The 24,528-nt window shown below is 38.9% G+C and overlaps 1 protein-coding gene across 1 annotated transcript; it reads right to left on the bottom strand.

The window, feature by feature from the left end:
- Window positions 1-6,283: 6,283 nt before the first annotated feature.
- LOC124795859 (charged multivesicular body protein 2b) lies at window positions 6,284-17,379 on the bottom strand. The gene is made up of 5 exons (XM_047259944.1): window positions 17,207-17,379; window positions 16,905-16,996; window positions 12,054-12,170; window positions 8,825-9,005; window positions 6,284-6,665 (listed from the first exon to the last, which is right to left on the bottom strand). The coding sequence occupies exons 1-5, from the start codon at window positions 17,241-17,243 to the stop codon at window positions 6,451-6,453; spliced, it is 642 nt and encodes a 213-aa protein (XP_047115900.1). The 5' UTR covers window positions 17,244-17,379; the 3' UTR covers window positions 6,284-6,450.
- Between the last annotated feature and the right edge of the window lie 7,149 nt (window positions 17,380-24,528).

Raw genomic sequence — 24,528 nt, 5'->3', positions numbered from 1 at the left:
TAATGTGGGCAGCTGCACGGCCTTGTATTTCTTTTTGGCTTCACCATAGGGATGCACCTTATTGTTTTGACCTCTTGGCTTTTCCATTCTTCGAAAAAGACAGTCTGTGCTCCTGTCAGAGTGATCCACAGAGCAGTTGACACACTTTGAGTGATCCACAGAGCAGTTGACACACTTCGGAGGAGATGAAAAACCAACTCCTTCACAGGTGGCCTTAGCTCATTTGCCCACAAGTGGCTTCTCCCTTACAGCTGAGAGCACCATGCCCAAAGTTCTGGCATTTAAAACAGCACAGTGGATTGGGAAAATAAGGACACATGCTTGGGCGAAGGAACCTGCCTTGACATGCACTGGAAGGTTGGTGCTGTTAAATGTAAGTATAAAATAAGAGTCTGATTTGACAAAATCGCCTCCCACCCTTTCCACAATGTTTTTCAAGCCAACAATGCCTTCATTGGCCCACTCAGCTTTCAGCTCCCCTTTGGAAATCTTGACCAGATCTCTGAAACTCACAACTTTTGCTCTAGTTCAAGGTATTGGGCAGTTTTGACTGCACATTCCCCAAGGCATTGAGCTTTATATAGGTTCTTTACTTGTTAGGTACTAGACATTTGTACCAAAAGGGGGCCATTTCACAAGCGCTTGACAGATCTTGAAGTTCCAGCAATGCCCTCTAAACCTTTTTGGATATAGAACAGCGAACACTGCCAACGCTGCCCTCTTTCCATTTAAGTATTACAACACATTATGACAACCAATATGCATTCTGTTATTATTATCTGAGTCTGGAGGACTGACTACCCAAGCTCTCCTGTTAGACTGGGTATTGGTATCTACCAGTGGCCCACCCATTCTGCTGGGAAGAAGAGAAAATTTTGGGAGTTCCATCTCAGTCTCACTAGCAGATAGGGAAATAAAAAGTCCACCTAGACATAGACTAGGTAAGCCTTATCCAAGTAAGGGGCGGTAGGTTCCCCAAAGGTTGCCCACTAATGACTGTTTCACCTCAACAGCCATGCATATGACTGATTACCCGAAAAGTCTGTGACATGTAGAGGAGACAGTTAACTGGCAATGTCTAGAGCGCAAAAGAGATGCCTGAATGATTAAATGTCTCTAGTATGACTTACATGGGACTTTATTACAGCCAACATGTAACAGACTTTATTGGTGACTAAAAACCCGACTTGCGTTAAAGTTGTTGTTGTTGTGGTCTTCAGTCCTGAGACTGGTTTGACGCAGCTCTCCATGCTATTCTATCCTGTGCAAGCTTCTTCATCTCCCAGTACCTACTGCAGCCTACATCCTTCTGAATCTGCTTAGTGTATTCATCTCTCAGTTTCCCTCTACGATTTTTACCCTCCACGCTGCCCTCCAATACTAAATTGGTGATCCCTCGATGTCTCAGAACATGTCCTACCAACCGATCCCTTCTTCTAGTCAAGTTGTGCCACAAGCTCCTCTTCTCTCCAATTCTATTCAATAGCTCCTCATTGGTTATGTGATCTACCCATCTAATCTTCAGCATTCTTCTGTAGCATCACATTTTGAAAGCTTCTATTCTCTTCTTGTCTAAACTATTTATCGTCCACGTTTCACTTCCATACATGGCTACACTCCATACAAATACTTTCAGAAATGACTTCCTGACATTTAAATCTATACTCGATGTTAACAAATTTTTCTTCTTCAGAAACGCTTTCCTTGCCATTGTCAGTCTACATTTTATATCCTCTCTACTTCGACCATCGTCAGTTATTTTGCTCCCCAAATAGCAAAGCTCCTTTACTACTTTAAGTGTCTCATTTCCTAATCTAATTCCCTCAGCATCACCTGACTTAATTTGACTACATTGCATTATCCTCATTTTGCTTTTGTTGATGTTCATCTTATATCCTCCTTTCAAGACACTGTCCATTCCATTCAACTGCTCTTCCAAGTCCTTTGCTGTCTCTGACAGAATAACAATGTCATCAGCGAACCTCAAAGTTTTTATTTCTTCTCCATGGATTTTAATACCTACTCCGAACTTTTCTTTTGTTTCCTTTATTGCTTGCTCAATATACAGATTGAATAACATCGGGGATAGGCTACAACCCTGTCTCACTCCCTTCCCAACCACTGCTTCCCTATCATGTCCCTTGACTCATATAACTGCCATCTGCTTTCTGTACAAATTGTAAATAGCCTTTCGCTCCCTGTATTTTACCCCTGCCACCTTCAGAATTTGAAAGAGAGTATTCCAATCAACATTGTCAAAAACTTTCGCTAAGTCTACAAATGCTAGAAACGTAGGTTTGCCTTTCCTTAATCTTTCTTCTAAGATAAGTCGTAGGGTCAGTATTGCCTCACGTGTTCCAACATTTCTACGGAATCCAAACTGACCTTCCCCGAGGTCGACTTCTCTCAGTTTTTCCATTCGTCTGTAAAGAATTCGCGTTAGTATTTTGCAGCTGTGACTTATTAAACTGATAGTTTGGTAATTTTCACAACTGTCAACACCTGCTTTCTTTGGGATTTGAATTATTATATTCTTCTTGAAGTCTGAGAGTATTTCGCCTGTCTCATACATCTTGCTCACCAGATGGTAGAGTTTTGACAGGACTGGCTCTCCCAAGGCTGTCAGTAGTTCTAATGGAATGTTGTCTACTCCGGGGGCCTTGTTTCGACTCAGGTCTTTCAGTGCTCTGTCAAACTCTTTACGCAGTATCAAATCTCCCATTTCATCTTAATCTACATCCTCTTCCATTCCCATATTGTCCTCAAGTACGTCGCCCTTGTATAGACCCTCTATATACTCCTTCCACCTTTCTGCTTTCCCTTCTTTGCCTAGAATTGGGTTTCCATCTGAGCTCTTGATATTCATGCAAGTGGTTCTCCTTTCTCCAAAGGTCTCTTTAATTTTCCTGTAAGCAGTATCTATTTTACTCCTAGTGAGATAAGCCTCTACATCCTTACATTTGTCCTCTAGCCATCCCTGCTTAGCCATTTTGCACTTCCTATCGATCTCATTTTTGAGACGTTTGTATTCCTTTTTGTCTGCTTCATTTTTATATTTTCTCCTTTCATCAATTAAATTCAATATTTCTTCTGTTACCCAAGGGTTTCTACTCACCCTCGTCTTTTTACCTATTTGATCCTCTGCTGCCTTCACTATTTCATCCCTCAATGCTACCCCTTCTTCTACTGTATTTCTTTCCCCCATTCCAGTCAATTGTTCCCTTATGCTCTCCCTGAAACTCTGTACAACCTCTGGTTCTTTCAGTTTATCCAGGTCCCATCTCCTTAAATTCCCATGTTTTTGCAGTTTCTTCAGTTTTAATCTACAGTTCATAACCAATAGATTGTGGTCAGAGTCCACATCTGCCCCTGGAAATGTCTTACAATTTAAAACCTGGTTCCTAAATCTCTGTCTTACCATTATATAATCTATCTGATACCTTTCAGTATTTCCAGGGTTCTTCCATGTATACAACCTTCTTTCATGATTCTTGAACCAAGTGTTATCTATGATTAAGTTATCTTCTGCGCAAAATTCTACCAGACGGCCTCCTCTTTCATTTCTTAGCCCCAATCCATATTCACCTACTATGTTTCCTTCTCTCCCTTTTCCTACTGATGAATTCCAGTCACCCATGACTATTACATTTTCGTCTCCCTTCACTACCTGAATAATTTCTTTTATCTCATCATACATTTCATTAATTTCTTCATCATCTGCAGAGCTAGTTGGCATATGAACTTGTACTACTGTAGTACGAGTGGGCTTTGTGTCTACCTTGGCCACAATAATGCGTTCACTATGCTGTTTGTAGTAGCTTATCCGCACTCCTATTTTTTATTCATTATTAAACCTACACCTGCATTACCACTATTTGCTTTTGTATTTATAACCCTGTATTCACCTGACCAAAAGTCTTGTTCCTCCTGCCACCGAACTTCACTAATTCCCACTATATCTAACTTTAACCTATCCATTTCCCTTTTTAAATTTTCTAACCTACCTGCCCAATTAAGGGATCTGACATTCCACGCTCCGATCCGTAGAACGCCAGTTTTCTTTCTCCTGATAACGACATCCTCTTGAGTAGTCCCCTCCCGGAGATCCGAATGGGGGACTATTTTACCTCCGGAATATTTTACCCAAGAGGACGCCATCATCATTTAATCATACAGTAAAGCTGCATGCGGCCGTAGTTTCCCCTTGCTTTCAGCCGTTCGCAGTACCAGAACAGCAAGGCCATTTTGGTTAGTGTTACAAGGCCAGATCAGTCAATCATCCAGACTGTTGCCCCTGCAACTACTGAAAAGGCTGCTGCCCCTCTTCAGGAACCACACATTTGTCTGGCCTCTCAACAGACACCCCTCCGTTGTGGTTGCACCTACGGTACGGCTATCTGTATCATTGAGGCACACAAGCCTCCCCACCAATGGCAAGGTCCATGGTTCATGGGGGGAGGTGCGTTAAAGTAAAATAAAATAATTTCTCACGTCATAAAGTAGCTGCTGAAGTATATCCAGTTCATTAGGGTCTTAAAGATATGTTCACTGCAAAGTTGAAAGAAAAGTATAGATTGAGGTTGATTGTTGCAGAAATTTATTACTCACGCACTTAAAAAAAGAATTCTAAGGTAAGGAAAAATATTATTAACTCCACTAAAAAGATAGTTCAAAGATAGTAATTTGAAATAATAATAAAAATAGGGCATATTTTATTTACTGGAACATTCAAGGAAAAGCATAAATACGAAAGTTGTAGATGAACAGATACGTCTGACTTTGCAGGTAGAGAGATCTCTGCCCTTTTGATAGAAATTGAGCATAATAAAAAATGGATGGTGAAGGGCAAAAAATCAATAGCAACCACTCTGTGTGTAAATCATAATGTAAATACAGAGCAAACATGACGGTCACCTACAGATAGATACACATTAGAATAATATGAGAGTGTTGTTTGTTTTCAGTCCTTACATTTGATATTGGAAAGTGAATACGGTACCATATGTAAGCTTGCCATCTTGTTATGTAAATTTCTGACTAATCTTTCCCCACATTTCAGTCCCCCCCACATATAGTGCAAAATGTATTTTTGTTTTTTTTCTAATGTCAACACAATCTCTAAACATTTCACAATGAAACTGATTTCCACCACAATCCGATCACCTTCAGGCACTAACTGCACCAGTCACACACAGTGACATCAGGGTCACACAATGTCCTGTCTCAATGCATGTTGATGTATTTCATGCACCAGGTGACATTGTATGTGACAGGTGCAGTTAGTGGCTGAAGCTGACCACTTTGTGATTGGAACCATTTATGTTGTAAAAGGTGTTTGTTTAACTACTAACACACAGTTCCCAAAATACATCGTTCTATGAGGGTTGGAACTTAAATAGTGGCAACTATTTATTCACAACCAATACAAAAGAGTTACACATTTGCACCTGTTACTGTCCTTCAAAGTAGTCACGAGGGTTGTGTAGAACCCATTAACAGTGATGTGGAAGGCGCAGTAGTTAGCAGAGCCTGTTCAGTTGATGGTGCAAATGGAGCAGTCTACTGCCTGTCAGATCTCTGGAACTGTTCTGAAGCTAATGCCACGGACTGGTTCCTTCATCTTCGGAATCAAATCAAAGTCACAAGGACTTAAGTCTGGGGAGTATGGTGGATGGTACAGTGCTTCCCAGTCCCATCGACCGAACAGAGCAGCCAGAGGGTGGGGGTGAGAGGGGTGAGAGGGGGGAGAGGGGGGAGAGGGGGGAGAGGGGGGAGAGGGGGGAGAGGGGGGAGAGGGGGGAGAGGGGGGAGAGGGGGGAGAGGGGGGAGAGGGGGGAGAGGGGGGAGAGGGGGGAGAGGGGGGAGAGGGGGGAGAGGGGGGGAGAGGGGGGGAGAGGGGGGGAGAGGGGGGGAGAGGGGGGGAGAGGGGGGGAGAGGGGGGAGAGGGGGGAGACGGGGGGAGAGGGGGGAGAGGGGGGAGAGGGGGGAGAGGGGGGAGAGGGGGAGAGAAAGGGTGGGGGAGGGGTGGGGAGGGGGAGAGAAAGGGTGGGGGAGGGGTGGGGAGGGGGAGAGAAAGGGTGGGGGAGGGGTGGGGAGGGGGAGGGGGAGAGGGAGAGAGAGGGGGGAGAGAGGGGGAGAGAGAGAGAGAGAGAGAGAGAGAGAGAGAGAGAGAGAGAAGAAACAAAATTTCACAGTAACCACCCTTGTGTTCAAGAAGTGTTTTTTATATCAATAATGAACAAATAACTTTACAGGTCCTTAAAAACTAAACCACAAAAAATTCTTTATTAAAAAATTAAATTTATTGCAAAACTTCTGTGATATTTACATTCATTTACAAAACTGTCAGACTCACAAACATAACAATCTGACATGCAAAATGGCTGGGACGGCAACATATTAGAAAGCTGTACACAAGCAGAAGCACAAATATTCACAACTTCTTGCATGTTAGGATCTTAATTTTGCAAGCTGCTCTTCAATTTCTTCATCCGTAGGCAATGTTGATTTTGAGCTCTCCCCAACTTTTCCACGGATTGCTGATGGGGCTTGTGCCATTTTTCCAGATATTTCAATGCCAATCTCATCCAAAACCTTATTCACAACCTGTTCACTTTCTTCTTCATCTCCGGATTCATCCAACATGTCATCCAAGGTATCATTAACTAGAAAAATAAAAAAAATTAGAAAATGTTGCACATGTAGCCTATACAGGGTGTTACACAAAGGTACGGCCAAACTTTCAGGAAACATTCCTCACACACAAATAAAGAAAAGATGTTACGTGGACATGTGTCCGGAAACGCTCAATTTCCATGTTTAGAGCTCATTTTAGTTTCGTCAGTACATACTGTACTTCCTCGATTCACCGCCAGTTGGCCCAATTGAAGGAAGGTAATGTTGACTTTGGTGCTTGTGTTGACATGCGACTCATTGCTCTACAGTACTAGCATCAAGCACATCAGTACGTAGAATCAAAAGATTAGTGTTCATCACGAATGTGGTTTTGCAGTCAGTGCAATGTTTACAAATGCGGAGTTGGCAGATGCCCATTTGATGTACGGATTAGCACGGGGCAATAGCCGTGGCGCGGTACGTTTGTATCGAGACAGATTTTCAGAACGAAGGTGTCCCGACAGGAAGACGTTCGAAGCAATTGATCGGCATCTTAAGGAGCACGGAACATTCCAGCCTATTACTCGCGACTGGGGAAGACCTAGAACGACGAGGACACCTGCAATGGACGAGGCAATTCTTCGTGCAGTTGACGATAACCCGAATGTCAGTGTCAGAGAAGTTGCTGCTGTACAAGGTAACGTGGACCACGTCACTGTATGGAAAGTGCTAAGGGAGAACCAGTTGTTTCCGTGCCATGTACTGCGTGTGCAGGCACTATCAGCAGCTGATTGGCCTCCAAGGGTACACTTCTGTGAATGGTTCACCCAACAATGTGACAATCCTCATTTCAATGCAAATGTTCTCTTTACAGATGAGGCTTCATTCCAATGTGATCAAATTGTAAATTTTCACAATCAACATGTGTGGGCTGACAAGAAGCCGCGCGCAATTGTGCAATCATGTCATCAACACAGATTTTCTGTGAACATTTGGGCAGGCATTGTTGGTGATGTCTTGATTGGGCCCCATGTTCTTCCACCTACGCTCAATGGAGCACGTTATGATTTCATACGGGATACTCTACCTGTGCTGCTAGAACATGTGCCTTTACAAGTACGACACAACATGTGGTTCATGCACGATGGAGTTCCTGTACATTTCAGTCGAAGTGTTCGTACGCTTCTCAACAACAGATTCGGTGACCGATGGATTGGTAGAGGCAGACCAATTCCATGGCCTCCACACTCTCCTGACCTCAACCCTCTTGACTTTCATTTATGGAGGCATTTGAAAGCTCTTGTCTACGCAATACCGGTACCAAATGTAGAGACTCTTCGTGCTCGTATTGTGGACGGCTGTGGTACAATACGCCATTCTCCATGGCTGCATCAGCGCATCAGGGATTCCATGCGACAGAGGGTGGATGCACGTATCCTCGCTAACGGAGGAGATTTTGAACATTTCCTGTAATGAAGTGTTTGAAGTCACGCTGGTATGTTCTGTTGCTGTGTGTTTCCATTCCATGATTAATGTGATGTGAAGAGAAGTAATGAAATGAGCTCTAACATGGAGAGTATGCATTTCCGGACACATGTCCACAAAACATATTATCTTCTTTTGTGTGTGAGGAATGTTTCCTGAAAGTTTGGCCGTACCTTTTTGTAACACCCTATATATGTCATCAAGGCAGCCTTTAATTTACAGAATAAAAATATACATAAAACACAAGGGTTTAATATGTTTGCTTCCAGGAAAGTCACCCTAAACTTGGTAAAACACTGTGTTTTAATTAATTTCTACATGGAAGAGCTGGACAAAATATAGGAGCACCTTATTTCCAGAACTTGCTTTCCAACTTCCCTGTAACTCACTGACAGTCTTCCCCCTCCCCTTCCACAATGCTTAAAAACGCTTTTTTTTTTTTACATCTCTCATTAGCTCTCTAGAAGTATTTTCCCATTGGCTATGCAAAACTGGTGTTTTTCCAACATGTGTCATGTTACTCTTTAATGTTGCCTTGCAGTACACGGTTTTGTATTCATGTTGCTTCCTTCAGTTACCATTGCTGACCAGAAAAAGAACACTAGAAAAGTGAAAGGATAATTCTTAAATTCTGAGCAACGTCCTCCATCTTAAATGCTCAGCTGAACTGAAACATTAATAAAAATGCTGTTCTTGAAATATAAAAGTTAACATTTATACTTACTCATTTCTTCAGTCATTTCCATCTTCATAGATGCTTGGCCAAAGGCCTTCATATCCGCAGCCACCTGTTCTGGTTTCATTAACTGGTTGGCAGCACCCATAGTTTTTGCTGTTTTACTCATCGCATCTGCAAGAGCAACGTTTGCTCCCATAGCTTTGTTTTGTATACCAATGCTCTGTATCTGTAAAGACCACAAAAATTTGTTGATTACACAATTCTTCATTAGAAGAATGACAGTCAAGTTGTTTGTCACATATATTAATTACAGTACTCCTGAAAATAATTTGATGCTACTGATACGAGAAAACTAACATTTCCCTATATAAGACAGCAAATTAATTTCTTTTTTGGGGTAGCACACTTTTTGGTGAAGTATTTTTTTAAAGGTAAAATACTTCCCTGTTCGGATTTCCAGCAGGGATTACTCAAGAACATATCATTAAAAATTGCCTTTCTATGGGGGAGTTGGACCCCTTAATTGTGATACTAAGCTACGGAAACCTAAAAGAAGTTAAATACAGTGAAGTGTGGTAGTAGGAATATTGTGTGGTCTCACTGCCAGACACCACACTTGCTAGGTGGTAGCCTTTAAATTGGCCGCGGTCCGTTAGTATACGTCGGACCCGCGTGTCGCCACTGTCAGTGATTGCAGACCGAGCGCCGCCACATGGAGGTCTAGTCTAGAGAAACTCCCTAGCACTCACCCAGTTGTACAGCTGACTTTGCTAGCGATGGTTCACTGTCTATGTATGTTCTCATTTGCAGAGATTACAGTTTAGCATAGCCTTCAGCTATGTCATTTGCTATGACCTAGCAAGGCGCCATATTAAGTTACCATAAGTACTATCTTCAAGAATGTATTCTGAACAGATAATATTGTGAATCATGTACCATCAAGAGCGACGTTCATCATTAATGGATTAAAGTTAAGTATCAAACTAATTAAGTCCACTTTCTGAATTCTCATTCCTTGTCCTGTTCCAGACCTCACGTCAGTATAGTTCTTCCCTCTTCACGCCAGTCTGCATGAGCTAAAACGCGGGCATTTCGGCCTCCACTCGTAACACGGTGTTGGCTCTTCTGCTAACACAAAATATTGTGATTTCTAGTCAGGTGAGCAAAGTTTCATCAATACAAAATCAAACAGGGGCAATCCAAGAGATGTCGGTGAATTACTACTGGCAGCACAGTGAAGATGTTTCATAGTCAGATACACACAAAGCCATGATCACCACAGTAGTACAAGTACACACACCTTACTTTACAGATGAAAAATGAGGAAAAGGAGGAGGAGAATATGATGATGATTATGACGATGATTAAAAAATTATTCAATATGTTAAGGCTGACAAAAATTTTACCTTGAAGAGGAGGTGGAATTTGATAAAGACAAGGCAAGAAAAGAAAGTGTAAGAGACTGTGGAATGGTGGAAAGGGGTGAGGGAGGGAGCAGTCTAGTAGAATTTCAGAGAGAATGTAAGTTAATTTATATTAACATGTGGTTTAAGAATTATGAAAGAAGGCTGTATACATGGAGATCTGGGAACACCAGAAGGCTTCAGACGAAATGTATAATACAAAACCAGATGTTTCAAAAGCCAGATGGGAATGCGGACTTTCACCTTTATATGCAGCCTAAAGATGAAGAAATTTCAAGAATATTGGAACTTGGAGAAGCTGAAACAACTGGAATGACAGAAGGAAGATTACATTTTAATGCCCAATCAACAGCATAGTCATTACAGGCAGAGCATAAGCTCGGATTATGAAAGGATAGGGAAGGAAATCTTCCTCTCTTCAAATGAGCCATCTTGACATTTGCCTGGAATAATTTAGGAAACTCACAGAAAATCTAAATCCTCATGGCTGGATGGGTATTTGAACCATCATTCTACAGAATTTGAGTTCAGTGAGCTAACCACTGCACCATGCTGCTCGGTAACTTTTAATGCTAGGCCTTCAAGAGATTAACTTTTTGACAATTCATTTACACAGCTGGCAGCAGCTGTTTTTGAAATATTTCAATTTAACCTCAAATCACAAATTAAGTGTTTCTTAAATACCCCAATTATTTTAGACTTACAGTAATGAAATATTCTTTTCCAAATCTACACTTCAAGCTGGTAAATTTGATAACCCAGTTATCCATTTCCCACTCATCACTTGGCTATGAAAATTTGGACAAAGCTCATTGTGTAGTTTATAGGTAGTCTCTGACCAAAAAGAACATCAATAACAGAAGAATAGGGGAAACGAAATGCAGCTGAATGAAGCAAGACGATGATATAAGAATCAGATGATAAAATTGTACTACAATTAAAAATACTTTGTTATTCACATTTCAGCAAGCTGTGTGGTAGTGCCCAGCCGGAATTCAATCTCAGTTCTTTCTGAAGTGCCAAATGATAGCTGTGCTCCATATTCTGCAAGTATGTGCAGCATCTTGTGTAGTGTGACTAGCTGCATGCTGGTAACATTGTTCCCTGCCATTGAATTCTGTTAGACACCAAGTGATTTTAATCGGAATATAGATGCTAAAAGTAAAGGATGAATTTGTTATTTGGGAGGAATAATAATTGATAATGGCAAAAGTAAAGAGAATAGAAATTGCAGAGTGGAAGTAGCGAGAAATTTTTTTTCTGAAAACAGAAATATATTGACATAAAAAATAAACAGATGTGTTAGAAAGTATTTTTTACATTATTTGTGAATGAAATCTGGGCGATAAGTAGTACATACGAGAAGAGAATAGAAGCTTCTGGAATGTGGTGTCATAGAAATATGCTGCAGCTTGGATGGGCAAATCTAATACCTAAGGAGAGAACAAACTTGACAAAAAGAAGGCATACATTGACAGAACTTAGCCACAGCCATTAAAAAATTAGCTAATTTCGCAACAGCTGGAGGTATGGGGAGTAAAATTTTGAGAGAAATCAAGGCATGAACAAGGCAAGCAAGTTCAAAGAGATGTTTGCTGCAGTAGTTATGCTGATATTAAGATACTTGCACAGGATAAACAAGCCAAGAGAGCTGCATCAAACTAGTCTTCAGACTAAAGACAAAGATGACAACAAGATGTAGCCTCTTTTTTAATTCTTAGAAATACTGCACTTAAAAGAATTCTATTTATTCAGTTCCCAACATATTTTTTCAGGAATTCAACAGACATTTCTGTGAGAGTATACGAATTTAATTATCATTTAGGAAAAATTAGCATAACAGCACATACCTTACTATTTGCTGCGTATGTCCTATTTTTCTGCTTTCGTAGCTGAATCAACTGTTTCGCCAGCATCTTACATCCCTCATTGTTTCCTTCTCTGGCCATTTTTTTAATTTCCATTTCCTGTGGCAAAAAGTCTTTATTAAAAATATAGCTTCAAGTGCTTGCTGCCATATTTGTTGCAACACAAGCTCTTCCAAGCCCATAAATTGATGGTAGTGAGTTACAGTCTCTCTCTCTCTCTCTCTCTCTCTCTCTTTCTCTCTCAAGGTGATTTATTTCAATCTAAGTAAATATTGTGGTTGTTTTTTGGGGAAGGAGACCAGACAGCGAGGTCATCGGTCTCATCGGATTAGGGAAGGACAGGGAAGGAAGTCGGCCATGCCCTTTCAAAGAAACCATCCCGGCATTTGCCTGGAGCGATTTAGGGAAATCACAGAAAACCTAAATCAGGATGGCCGGATGCGGGATTGAACAGTCGTCCTCCCAAATGTGAGTACAGTGTGAATCTAAGTAAATGGGATGCACCGTTACTTTATGGTAGAACGTAATATAGACCTTAGGGGATGACAGGATGCTATCCACTTCATTTCACTATTTGTTATGTCACATTTATTCTTTGTATAAGCAATGGCATCATGCTTGATTCTGAGGTGCATATTTGCACAATAAATTTGCAGCTTGTTAACATATGAATACTTACATGATCTGATATTACATTAAGGCATAGAAATGCAGGTTGAAGTCAATGTGGGGCAGAGATAAGTTAAGACATATGCATATCAAAAAGTGGCTAGTCAGCCATACTTGCATGTGAGCAACAAATCTACTCATGTGACTGGTAACATTAATTGACTATATTATGATCAGGGAGTGGCACAGTCCAACAAGAACACTATATTTAACGCGCTTCTGTTTTATAGTTTAACATCTTATCTTTTAAGTATCTAAATGTCAAACTGCAAATTTGTTGTACATGCTTCTATCAGCATATTACATTTTTCTTAATACCTTGTGTTATGGCTTTGCAAATGCTTGAAAATGATACAGAAACTGTAACTGCATTAGTATAATAAAACAGTTGAAGCTAAAAGTGAACACAACATCATTTAACAAATTTATAAAGTATGAAATGAAATATATTCTGGCATCAGCCACAACTGGGCATTGAAATTAATTCAAAGGCTAAAAGCGAAAATTTGTGCCACACTGGGGCTCAAAACAGCATTTCCACTTTATGCAAGCAGTCGCCTTAACTGCTTCGGCCACCAGAGCACACTTTTCTGTCCAACCCTACTACGGTGGACAGCGGGTGCTACGTAAGAAGTGTCCTACAAGTTGGGAATTTGGATCGGGCAGAAACCGAGTGGTTACGCGACCACTTGTGTAAAGTGGGAAATTCGTGTTCCAAGTCCCAGTCTGGCAAAAATTTTCACTTGTTACTACTGAATTAATTTCAATGCCCAACCACACCGATGTCAGAAAATATTTCATTTCATCATGCGTATGTACAGTTGAGGAATCAAGTATGGTGTCCAAAAGAGCAGACACCACACATACATAAATTTATATGAGCTTTGACTCAGCACTATAAGAAATTAATGACCAAAAGATGACTTGCAGAGCACAAATGTAGAGGCAGCTGTAGCTATAGCTGGACAATAAGTTATTATCATCTGCAAATATGGAGATTCTCCATCTGTCGGCATCTCGCAATTTTCCCACATGCTGTCACACCAAAACAGGTGAACTGTTCTATGTTCCAACGCCAGTGATGTCCTTTGCCTGCTACAGCTTAATCTAACATCCCATTCTACTTTTACTTTGAATGTAGTATTTCCACTGTCGTTCTTGTCAAAGAATGGAATATTAAAAACCTACAATTTTATTTGAATCAAAAGAGAGAATTAATCATTTCTGAACAGGCTCTGAGTAACCGGAAATCACCCGTTGGAATTTTTTGTGATCTCTCAAAGGCTTTTGATTGTGTAAATCATGGAATACTTCTAGATAAGCTCAAATACTGTGGTATGAATGGGACAGCACTCAAATGGTTTAAATCATACCTAACTGGAAGAGTGCAGAAAGTTGAAATAAGCAGTTCACATTACATGCAAACAACTGGTGATTTCTCAAACTGGGGAACAATCAAGAATGGGGTGCCGCAAGGTTCGGTCCTGGGCCCTCTGCTGTTCTTAATATATGTTAATGACTTGCCATTCTATAATCACGAAGATGTAAAGCTGGTACTTTTAGCCAATGATACAAGTATTGCTATCACACCCAACAGACAAAAATTAACTGATGAAATTGTAAACAATGTTTTACAGAAAATCATTAAGTGGTTTTCAGCAAATGGGCTCTCATTGAACGTTGACAAAACACAGTATATATAGTTCCACACAGTAAATGGAATGACACCATTAATAAATATACATTTCAATCAGAAATTGGTAGCTAAGGTAGAATATTGAAAATTTCTAGGTGTATGCATTGATGCGGGGTTAAACTGAGGGGGGGGGGGGGGGGGGGGGTGGAGACCACTGAAGATCTGCTGAAATGTTTGAGTTCAGCTACTTATGCTATTAGGGTCATTGCAAATTTTGGTGATATACATCTCAGTAAATTAGCTTACCACACCTACTTTCATATGGCATCATATTCTGGGGTAACTCATCATTTGAGTAAAAGTGTGTTCATTGCACAACAGCATGTAATCAGATTAATTGTTGGAGCTCATCCGAGATCACTTATTTAAAGAGCTAAGGATCTTCACTGTAGCCTCACGAAATTTGTTATTAACAATCCGAACAAATTCAAAAATAATAACAGTGTATATGGCTACAAGACTAGGAGAAAGGATGATCTTCACTACTCAAGGTTAAATCTAACTTCGGCTCAGAAGGGAGTAAATTATGCTGCCACGAAAGTCTTTGGCCACTTACCTAATAGCATCAAAAGTCTGACAGATAGCCATATAGCATTTAAAGGGAAATTAAAAGAATTTCTGAATGGTAACTCTTTCTACTCATCAGAATAATTTTTGGATATAATAAGTGGGTAATTTCTCCACCCCCACAAAAAAAAAAAAAAAAAAAAAAAATAATAATCAAGTGTCATGTAATATTTTTTGTAATGTAATATCTTCTTGTATAGACACCTTTTATTAATCTGACACGTTCCACATCATTACGAAATGTCGTATTCATGATCTATGGAACAAGTACTAATCTAATCTAAGCATTATTTAGGTTAACTTGGATTGTGTATTCTAGATTCAGAGAATGAAATTCTCCTGCATGCAGCAATTCATTATTATGAGAATAGTATTGTACTCACTTTTCAACACAATTACTTCTTAACAATTCCCCCCCCCCCCCCTGACAATAATCAATTTTAGCTGAACTGCAGTGCACACAATCACAATACACAGACTAAAACTTTGATGTAGATGATGCCTCCTACTCTAGTGTTCAGAGCAGAGCATATATTCTACTGCATAGGTATTCAACACACATCCATCTAACAAAGTACAAAATTGGGAATACCTACCAATTCAAATGAAAGACACTTGTCAGACGTCAATCTTTCTAAAATTTATCTGACTATCAAGATTCAAGTAGGCCTATTGACAAGTTCTATGAACTACAAGGATGTAGCAGATTTCATTGTAATGCTGGATGAAAAGCAAAACAGGAATATTTGACACTACTCATTGGCTTTGATCAGGGATGTTGTAAACAACATGGTGACTGTAACAAAATATCAGTGGCAATTTTGTCCAAATAGGCTAAGCTATAAACCAGTCTGTTGCTACGGCCTGGTTTTTTGCTTTTACATTTGTTGGCTACACCAAAAACCAAGATGAAAATACGCAGAAAAAGCTATTAACATCACATCACTGAGCAAAACCAATCACTAGCATCAAATATGCCTCTTTAGCCATGAAAAATAGTAATGCCTGTCAATATGGCTCTGTATTTGCAGGCGTAGGTAACAATTTTCTTAGCGACATATCACTGTAATCAAGTAAATAATATACCAACAAAAGACAAACCTTATCTTTTTGGTATAAGGTGGAAGATAACATTTTTCAGAGTATCAACTTCCCTTCCTACTTCACTCAAATTTTCCACTTTCCTGAAGGCTCTCAGTCATTGTGTGATCTATTGAACATTATGACTGAATGATTTATAAATGAAAAAGACTTGTTTCTTTAAAGCTTTAGGTAACGTTTCCATATTCAATTTTGAAATTAACGAAAACATTTGCACAATATGAAGCCCCAAACTAATAATTTTCTGGAAACATTAAAAACCTTTATATCGCAAGCTTACAGGAAGCACAACACTATATTTTCGGAGTGTAAGAACTTGAACTGAAAGTAACTTCCAACTTGTTTACATCCATTCCTAATGACCAGAATGATTAGTATGTGTATGCTTTTATTTGATACTTCATGAGACCATGATATTTACACAAGAAATAGAACGAAGTGCATACACTGTTAAATAAGGATGGATTAAAGAGTCATTCCTGGACTTATTGAAGAAACCATGCTAATACTTAGCTGAAGTAATTTTGGTAATTCATAGAAAACCTAAATCAGAAGGATCAGATTAACATTTCCTCTAGAATACAAGGCAAATGTGTTAACCAGTGCTCCTCGTAGCGCCTTCCAGTATTCAGAGCACACTAGTTAATATGATAGATGAGGTCTAAAGCAAAACTGTACAAATATCACTCACAATGTGATTTTCATGCCGAAAATTTTTCTTGCAGCCAATTGTAACTCAACTGTAAATAAGTACAGGCGCAGCAGATAAAACAATAACACTAGCATGTATAGACACTCACAAGCTTCTTCTCTTCTCTTTCAAGTTGTCTTCTTTCTCTCTCAACATCTCGGCCGACTTTTCTAAGTGCCCTGTCATTCTCGCGTTGTTGCTCTGTGAAAAAAGATAAACACAATGCTTCTGACACATCAAACCGCCGGATACCATCAATTCTGCCGCTATCCAGTTAATCAGAAATACTATACAAAATATTTACTCTATTGACATGATCTAAAAGTTTATTTTCATAGCCAGTGATCTTTCCCGATCAGCACTAGACGATCGAAGCATTGAATCCAACGTTAAGTGTTTGATCTTACAGACCTTTGACAGTTGGTTTACTTCCAAAAAAATTAAACATTTTTTTTATTGACCGCAGTGACTTGTTATACTTTCAAGTTTCAAGTTGAATCATGTGCACGTTATTCAGCGCGTCACCTGTCACTGAATCATTATGTTTATTTCCATTAGGCCAGAGATACTTAAAATAGTCGATGAACTCGCTAGTCGCAACAAATGAAAGATAAAACAGCTAAGCGGCCCAGAGTACTACATCCTACGAAAAACGAGGTCCCGCCCGAGTAACATAAAAGCCAAAAGATAAGAATATAAAAACTGTTTATTGTTGTTACTTATAACTTCTGTTCGTTCTGATCACAGAAACTTCGATTACCTAATCTACTGACATGTCCACAGTTATAACAAAGAATATTTCTTTTAGCACATTTATAACACAGCACATTTCTTTATTGTAACTTTTAACGTTTCTACATACTATCAATGTCTTCAATAAAACTGATATACTGCTAGAATTTTATTATGAGACTCAGAAGTTTTATAACCTAATATTTTGTGACATTAGATGTACTTTTCGTTCCAATAGATCTGCAGTGAGGAAATCCTCTGAGATGAGGAACATGTCAGAAAATAGGAATACACAATACATATTTACAAAATAAGACCAGATATACAAATGTACCTGCCAGTGATCCCCAGTGAAACAGCCCTTGTGGATGTGGAATCGGTAAAAAAAAAAAAAAAAAAAAATGTGTATTGCTCAATAACGACCATGTTTCTGAATCAGATAAGTGGTTTTAAATCTTTGTACAAAATATTTTTATTTCTATAACTGATTTCATGAACTGCGCTGTTGGTTTGGGAAAAAAACGAATTTTCTAATGACAAATTACATTAACGAAAAAGAAATGTACTGGGGAACGAGTAGTTGCTATCCCCAGTTCCTTACCCATCCCTCTGAGGGATTTTCTTGAGTTCACACCATAACTAATTCGTATGGCATGTTGTTAGGCTTTGAAAACTTTTGCTCACCCTGATGAGTTACCCCAGGAAATAATCCTGTATGACACTATGGAATGGAAGTAAGCATAGAAGGCTAGCTTTTTTATTTTTATACCACCTATGTCTAACAACATTTGCACGGCAGATAGAGTTTTTGTTAGGTGTATCAACAGTTCTGTGGTATACTCCCCCAAGATATATTTATTATGAAGCTGTAATCCCTGTAAACTTCTTCTATTGGCTTGTTGAACTATTTTAAGCATATACTGGCAGGAAACCTTTTACTAGTTCTGGACTGCATAATGTATATGTTTTCAAGTTTTAGTCTCAGAGGGTTGGCTTGGAACCATTTATTAACATGCATGAAATTTTCGTTAGCCAATCTTTCTAAGGCTACACCTGATTTACTATTTACTGTAATGTTTGTATCATCCACAACCAAAACAAATATGGCCTCTGGTAATGTTACTGATGAAAGGTAATTGAAATACAATAGAAAAAGTAAGGGCCCTGTGATTGGACCTTGGGGGACATCACATGTTATCGGTTCCCAGTTGGATGATGCCTGATAGCTTTATACAAGTCTCTTTCCTATTGACGCCCTTTGTTTTCTGATGTAGATTTGGAATTTGAGCTATTTTTTAGCATTTCCTGTTACACCATAATATTCTAATTTACTTAAAAGGATACTGTGATTTACACAGTCAAATGCCTTTTGCAGATCGCAAAATATGCCAGTAACCTGTAATTTATCGTCTAAAGAATTAAGTACATTCTCAATGTAAGTGTAGATAGCCTTCTCAATATAGGAATCCTTTACATGTTCGAATTGAGATTTGGATAATATTTTATTTGTGGTCAGACGGCTAAAAAGACGTCTGTATTTTATCTTTTCTAAATTTTTTGAGACAGCAGGCAAAAGTGAAATTGGACAGAATTTTTATAGTATTTCTTTATCTCGTTTCTTGTACCAAGGCTTAATTTCAGCATATTTCAACCATTCAGGAATGACAAAAGTCTGGTTATACAAATAACTTAAAATGTCACTAAACTCAGAGGAACACTGTTCCATTAAATTTGTTGATATATTGCCCACCTGCTCAGCTGAGTGGTTAAATGTTTGCCTACCATGCAGCAGACCCGGGTTTGATTCCCAGCTGGATTGGAGATTTCCTCCACTCATGGACTGGGTGTTGTGTTGTAGTCATCATTTCATCACCCCCTGCACGCAAGTCCCCCAATGTGGCATCGACTGTAATAAGACTCACACCTGGTGCCCAAACTTCCCCAGATGGGGCCTCCTGGCAGGCAACGACATATGACCACTTCATTTTTTTATGTATATTATCATAGTGACTAGAACTTTTTGATTTTAAGGATTATATGGTAGACATTTCTTCTACTGCTTGTTGTAATGGTCATATGCATGTTAAGGTAGTTATTTGTAGTGTCTGGTCTGAGATATTCCATGGGAACGTCTACTGAACCTGACAACCCCATCTTTCCAATAACAGTTATGAAGTGCTTATTCAAAAGTTCAGCAACACTGCATACATCTGACGGCCACATATCATTTACTCTTAATGCTATGTACTGCTCTTCATCTCTGGTTCTACCAGTCTCTTCCTTTACTATATCCCATATTGTATTGATTTTGTTATCTGATGTGGTTATCCTTTTCTGATAATTCTCAATGTCTACGTCCTCCTACCATTGTTCTCACCAATAAATCCCTCATTTGTCCCATTCCAACTTATGCCAACGTTTTCTGAATCTCACCACCTAAATGTTACAGATCCCTTGAAATACTAGAAACAAATGCGTTTTGCCTCTCTTTTACATCTGCTGGTCTTCCCAGTACTCAATAATCTACCTACTAATCCAGGTACTCTGCTGTGCCTTCACACCCATATCACATCATCCATACACCTTTGCACCTGCCTTCTGTTAACCTACTTGATGGAATTATTCTTGGCATAGATGCTTCCTACTAGCCATAACCCACCTACAGTGCTCCATCCCAGCAACCTGTGAGTACAACCTATCTGTGATAATATATCATACATTAATAAAATATTGTTGCTGTCCAGAGTCCATGAAGTCAACACAAATGGCCAACTCAATACCGGCACCTCTTTGGATATAAGTAAATATGGGGAAAGCCTTTACCTCTTACGTTCATTGGGAGATTATGTGCTTTCCCAAACTAAGAGTATTCTTTTAAGTTAAGCACACAACTTTATCACCAACATCTGCAAAAGGTACCGCTTTCTCTATTTTTTTTCGACAACATCTAGCCATTTTCCTCTTTCTGCTGCTGTTTATCGCATTGAAATGCTACAATAATATATCACTGAAATAAAACTGCACTCTACATATAAGCTGGTGTTCAATAAGTGAAATGTTGAAACATAGTTAACTCCGATGTTTGAACACAACTGTAACCTCGCATCAGCTGCGTTGTACTTTTAGTTATTTAATAAGTTTATTTCATTAGCTTTTATTACAATTTAGTCTACTAGAAGTGAACAGTTGTTCAGCATACAGAAGTAGGTACTGCTGATATCGATTTATATTGCACCTTAAAACAGTATCATTATAATTAAGTTTCCCAGTTTCTTTAATGATAAATGAGGAAAACAGTCTTGCAGGGCACCCAGAAGTATCCAACTTAACTAATAGTCTCAATAAATTATACAAGAAACATGTTACTCTGAAATGGTAAGAGTATGGAGAAAATCTGCACCATGGCTTACAGGTCACCACAAACACCTTATGAGTGCCAGAGGTGTAACACACAGGATATACAAATGGCATTTGACCTCTCATAATCATCTCATCTACAAGCAACTACATAACCAAATTAATCAGTCTGTGAGGAGTGCCAAGCTCAGGTATGCCCATTCACTAAATGAAGACTTTCATAGACTTGCTGACCTGTGGAAAAACTTATGAGGTCATGGAATGGGTAAACGCAAGTCTGCAGCTGAACCTCTAGATCCTATTGAAGATCTAAACGAGTATTCTGCCATGCCAATAACTTTACTCGACCAGTGAAGAAGGGCACAAAACATCGACTCCCTTAAAGTATCAGTGGTTGGTACAAACTAAAAAAAATTTTTCTACAGCCAGTAAGCCCTAACACGGTATAGAAACCAATTGCGCGAATTCGTTTGGCAGCTGCAGGGCAAGGTAATACAACAATGCAAATTATCAGACTTCTTGTCAGTCCTCTACTACCCAAATTAATGGACATTTTTAACCATTCCCTCACCTTCATCATTTTTCCAGTGGCTTGGAAGCAGGAACTCACAAAACCTTTACCCAAGAATGAATCTGTCAAATTGCCCTCTGACCACAGGCCCATTTGCATTCTACCAGGATTACCCAAGGCTTTAGGATACATAGTTCACAAACAGTTTACTAATTATTTAACAGCAAATAATCTTTTAGATGAATACTAGTCCAGTTTCCAGTAAAGTTGTAAGGCATTGACTGCTGTTATAAAAGTTATTGATAAACTGAAACAAGCTATGTTAAACAACAGGCGACTATTACATGCTTCTTGGAATTCTGCAAAGCTTTTGACACTGTCGAATTTGGCATTCTACTTGCTAAACTCACAAGTCAAAATTTTTCTTCAACTGCTGCACAGTGGTTACACTCATACCTTGCCTCACACCAAAACTGTGTAATCAATCATTGGAGCAAAAGGTCGCAATGGAGGGATGTAGTATCGAGACTCCCACAAGGATCAGTATTCGCACGATTATTCCTGTCATTATATGTTAACAATGTATCAGCTACTGTCTCCCACTGCAAATATATGATGACATTCAGTAAGTACAGGTTCAAAAAAGCCATTCACGGCCATCCAACACGTAAATGCCAATTTACTTGCCCCATCAGTCTGAGTACAGAGCATAGTTCTAAAACTTAACCCATCTAAGATGCAAGCAATCTTAGTTGTTCACAAAAGACTTATTACCCCTAAGTTCAGAGTGTCTCTTCCATCACTGATCCTAAATGGCACAGAAATAAACTTTTCTTCTTCTGCAAAGATCTTAGAGATAATTTTGGACAATCATTTAAACTGGACTGAAGACACAGCTAGTGTCTGTAAAGAAGTGTTAGCGTCACTTCTCTCACTACAGAAATATGAAAACGTTTCCTTTTGAGCTTAAAAAGAAGCTCCTTGTACTTGACTACGGGGAGGCCATTCTCCAAAGACTTTCATACAAAGTATCACTCAGGCTGGAACTGACAATGAATGCTTGAATACAATAGATTTGTGACATACACTTTATCGACCATATTACGCCAGTCTGCAAATGATTAGCATAGCTATAGGCCAATAAGTCTATCATAATTTATGTTTGCACTACCGTCTTCCCAATATTTACACTCCCTTATTTGTTGTCAACTCTTACTCTGCTATCTGAACAGCATAACAGAAATACTCATTCTCAGTGAAGTAAAATTCTCTGTATCACATACCACTGCCATGTTCTCTAAATCGTTTTCTGGATCAGAAACTCAACTTTGGAATACTATTCATCAAAATATTAAATAAATTAAAATACTTCCAAACTTTAAAATATAGCTAATTGTCTACAGTCTATCACAATAGCCATCTCTCCTACATTATGCGCATCTCATTCTCGTCAGTCCCCTTTCGCCAGAACTTGTCCCTTCCCATTGTCAGCAGAGTTCTCTATTTATACTCTGTTCTTTCGTAACAAAAACTGTCACTGCCATTTAATCTTCTCTTTGTCCTTTATCCATTCAGGTTCTGGTTATATTAAACATGGCTTCAAATGTGCTAAGTAAATCTACATAGTTCTAAACCCCCCTTACAATTTTAATAATTATTATTATTGCTATTAACGTCTATTGACATTATCAGGACGTTTTGTAATGCCTTTTGTATGTGCCGCTCCTGGTCAGATGTAATATCTTATGTAATCTGATCAGGCTAAATAATCAGATTGCCAGATGGCATATTTGTTTTTTGTTTTTTTTTTTTTTTTTGCAGATGATACAAATATTACAGTAAACAGTAAATCAAGGTAATCTGAGAAAGATTCGCTAACGAAATTTTCATGCATGTTAATAAATGGTTCCTAGCAAACTCTCTGAGACAAAACCTTGAAAACATATACTTTATGCAGTTCAGAACTAGTAAAAGGTTTCCTGCCAGTATATGCCTAAAATACGACAACAAGCCGATAGAAGAAGCTTACAGTGTTAAATTCGTGGGATTACAGGTTGATAATAAATATAACTTGGGGGAGTATACCACAGAACTGTTGAAGCACCTAACAAAAACTCTATCTGCCATGCAAATGTTGATAGACATAGGTGGTATAAAAATAATAAAGCTAGCATACTATGCTTACTTCCATTCCATAATGTCATACAGGATTATAATAAATAAATAAATAAACTAATATGTGACATAAATGGAATCCTTGCAACAAGATCAGAAGATTACACAATCTGAATAGCTAGTGGTGTACTAAATATGTAAAGTTGAATTTTCAGGGAGGGTGGAGTTCCCTCTCCTGGTGGTGAGTTACATGCTCAGGAAATATAGTGTGCTAAAGCTCTTCTGACATGAATATGGCTGTTGGCCAAACGACAAGATCGGCTACAAAATATATGCTGGAGCAGAAATAAGAACACACAGAGAAGAGACTCACTAGTACCATAAAACAATAACAACAACAATAGCCATGACTAAAGAGGGTAGCTCACCTGATATTGTTCAGTGCAGATATGTCTAATGCTTATTCTTTAAACAAAGAACTAAGTGCACTTAGACATATGGGGACTTAAAACCGGTAGAAGTTGTATGGACAATATCTCTAGCATATATTAGTATCTTGAGTGTTAACTGGCTGCAGTGAACCCAAATACAGAGCTGCCCTGTTCTTGGATATTTTGAAGGTCTAGGATGATATATAATGGAATATTCTGTAATGCAAGTGACAACAGTTAACAGCTCTAATCAGTCTCTAAAAGGTATATCTACTTTAATCAATGAATGAACTACATGTAACAGAATGGACAGTGCTTTCGAGGGTCCACATATGGTAGACAATGACGTACCCTAAGGATCTGTTCACAGACCACTCTTATATGCAATTTATGTATATGACCTGGAAAGAGTTTTAACTCAGTTAGACAGTATCTCTAGTTCACTGATGACATACATTTTTCCACTCCCCACCAAATATTACAGGACGCCATAAAAAAAAACTTACTTCATCAGTAACTAATGTAAGTCTGTGGCTCTGCAATAATAATCTGATGATGGCGCCAGAGCAATCTTCAGAAATAACATT

Source organism: Schistocerca piceifrons, chromosome 1 (assembly GCF_021461385.2).
Source record: "Schistocerca piceifrons isolate TAMUIC-IGC-003096 chromosome 1, iqSchPice1.1, whole genome shotgun sequence".
In the NCBI taxonomy this organism is placed as follows: domain Eukaryota; kingdom Metazoa; phylum Arthropoda; class Insecta; order Orthoptera; family Acrididae; genus Schistocerca; species Schistocerca piceifrons.
The sequence above is the reverse complement of the archived record's forward strand: the minus strand, read 5'-3'. Positions and strand labels throughout refer to the sequence as shown.

What these genes read in the sequence shown, in the direction of transcription:
- LOC124795859 (XM_047259944.1), bottom strand. Translation starts at nt 17,243, where the DNA reads ATGTTTAATTTTTTTGGAAGTAAACCAACTGTCAAAG. An exon ending in AAGTAAACCAACTGTCAAAG is followed by an intron (nt 16,997 to 17,206) that starts GTCTGTAAGATC and finishes CTTTTTTCACAG; the next exon opens with AGCAACAACGCGAGAATGAC. An exon ending in CATACGCAGCAAATAGTAAG is followed by an intron (nt 9,006 to 12,053) that starts GTATGTGCTGTT and finishes TGGTCTTTACAG; the next exon opens with ATACAGAGCATTGGTATACA.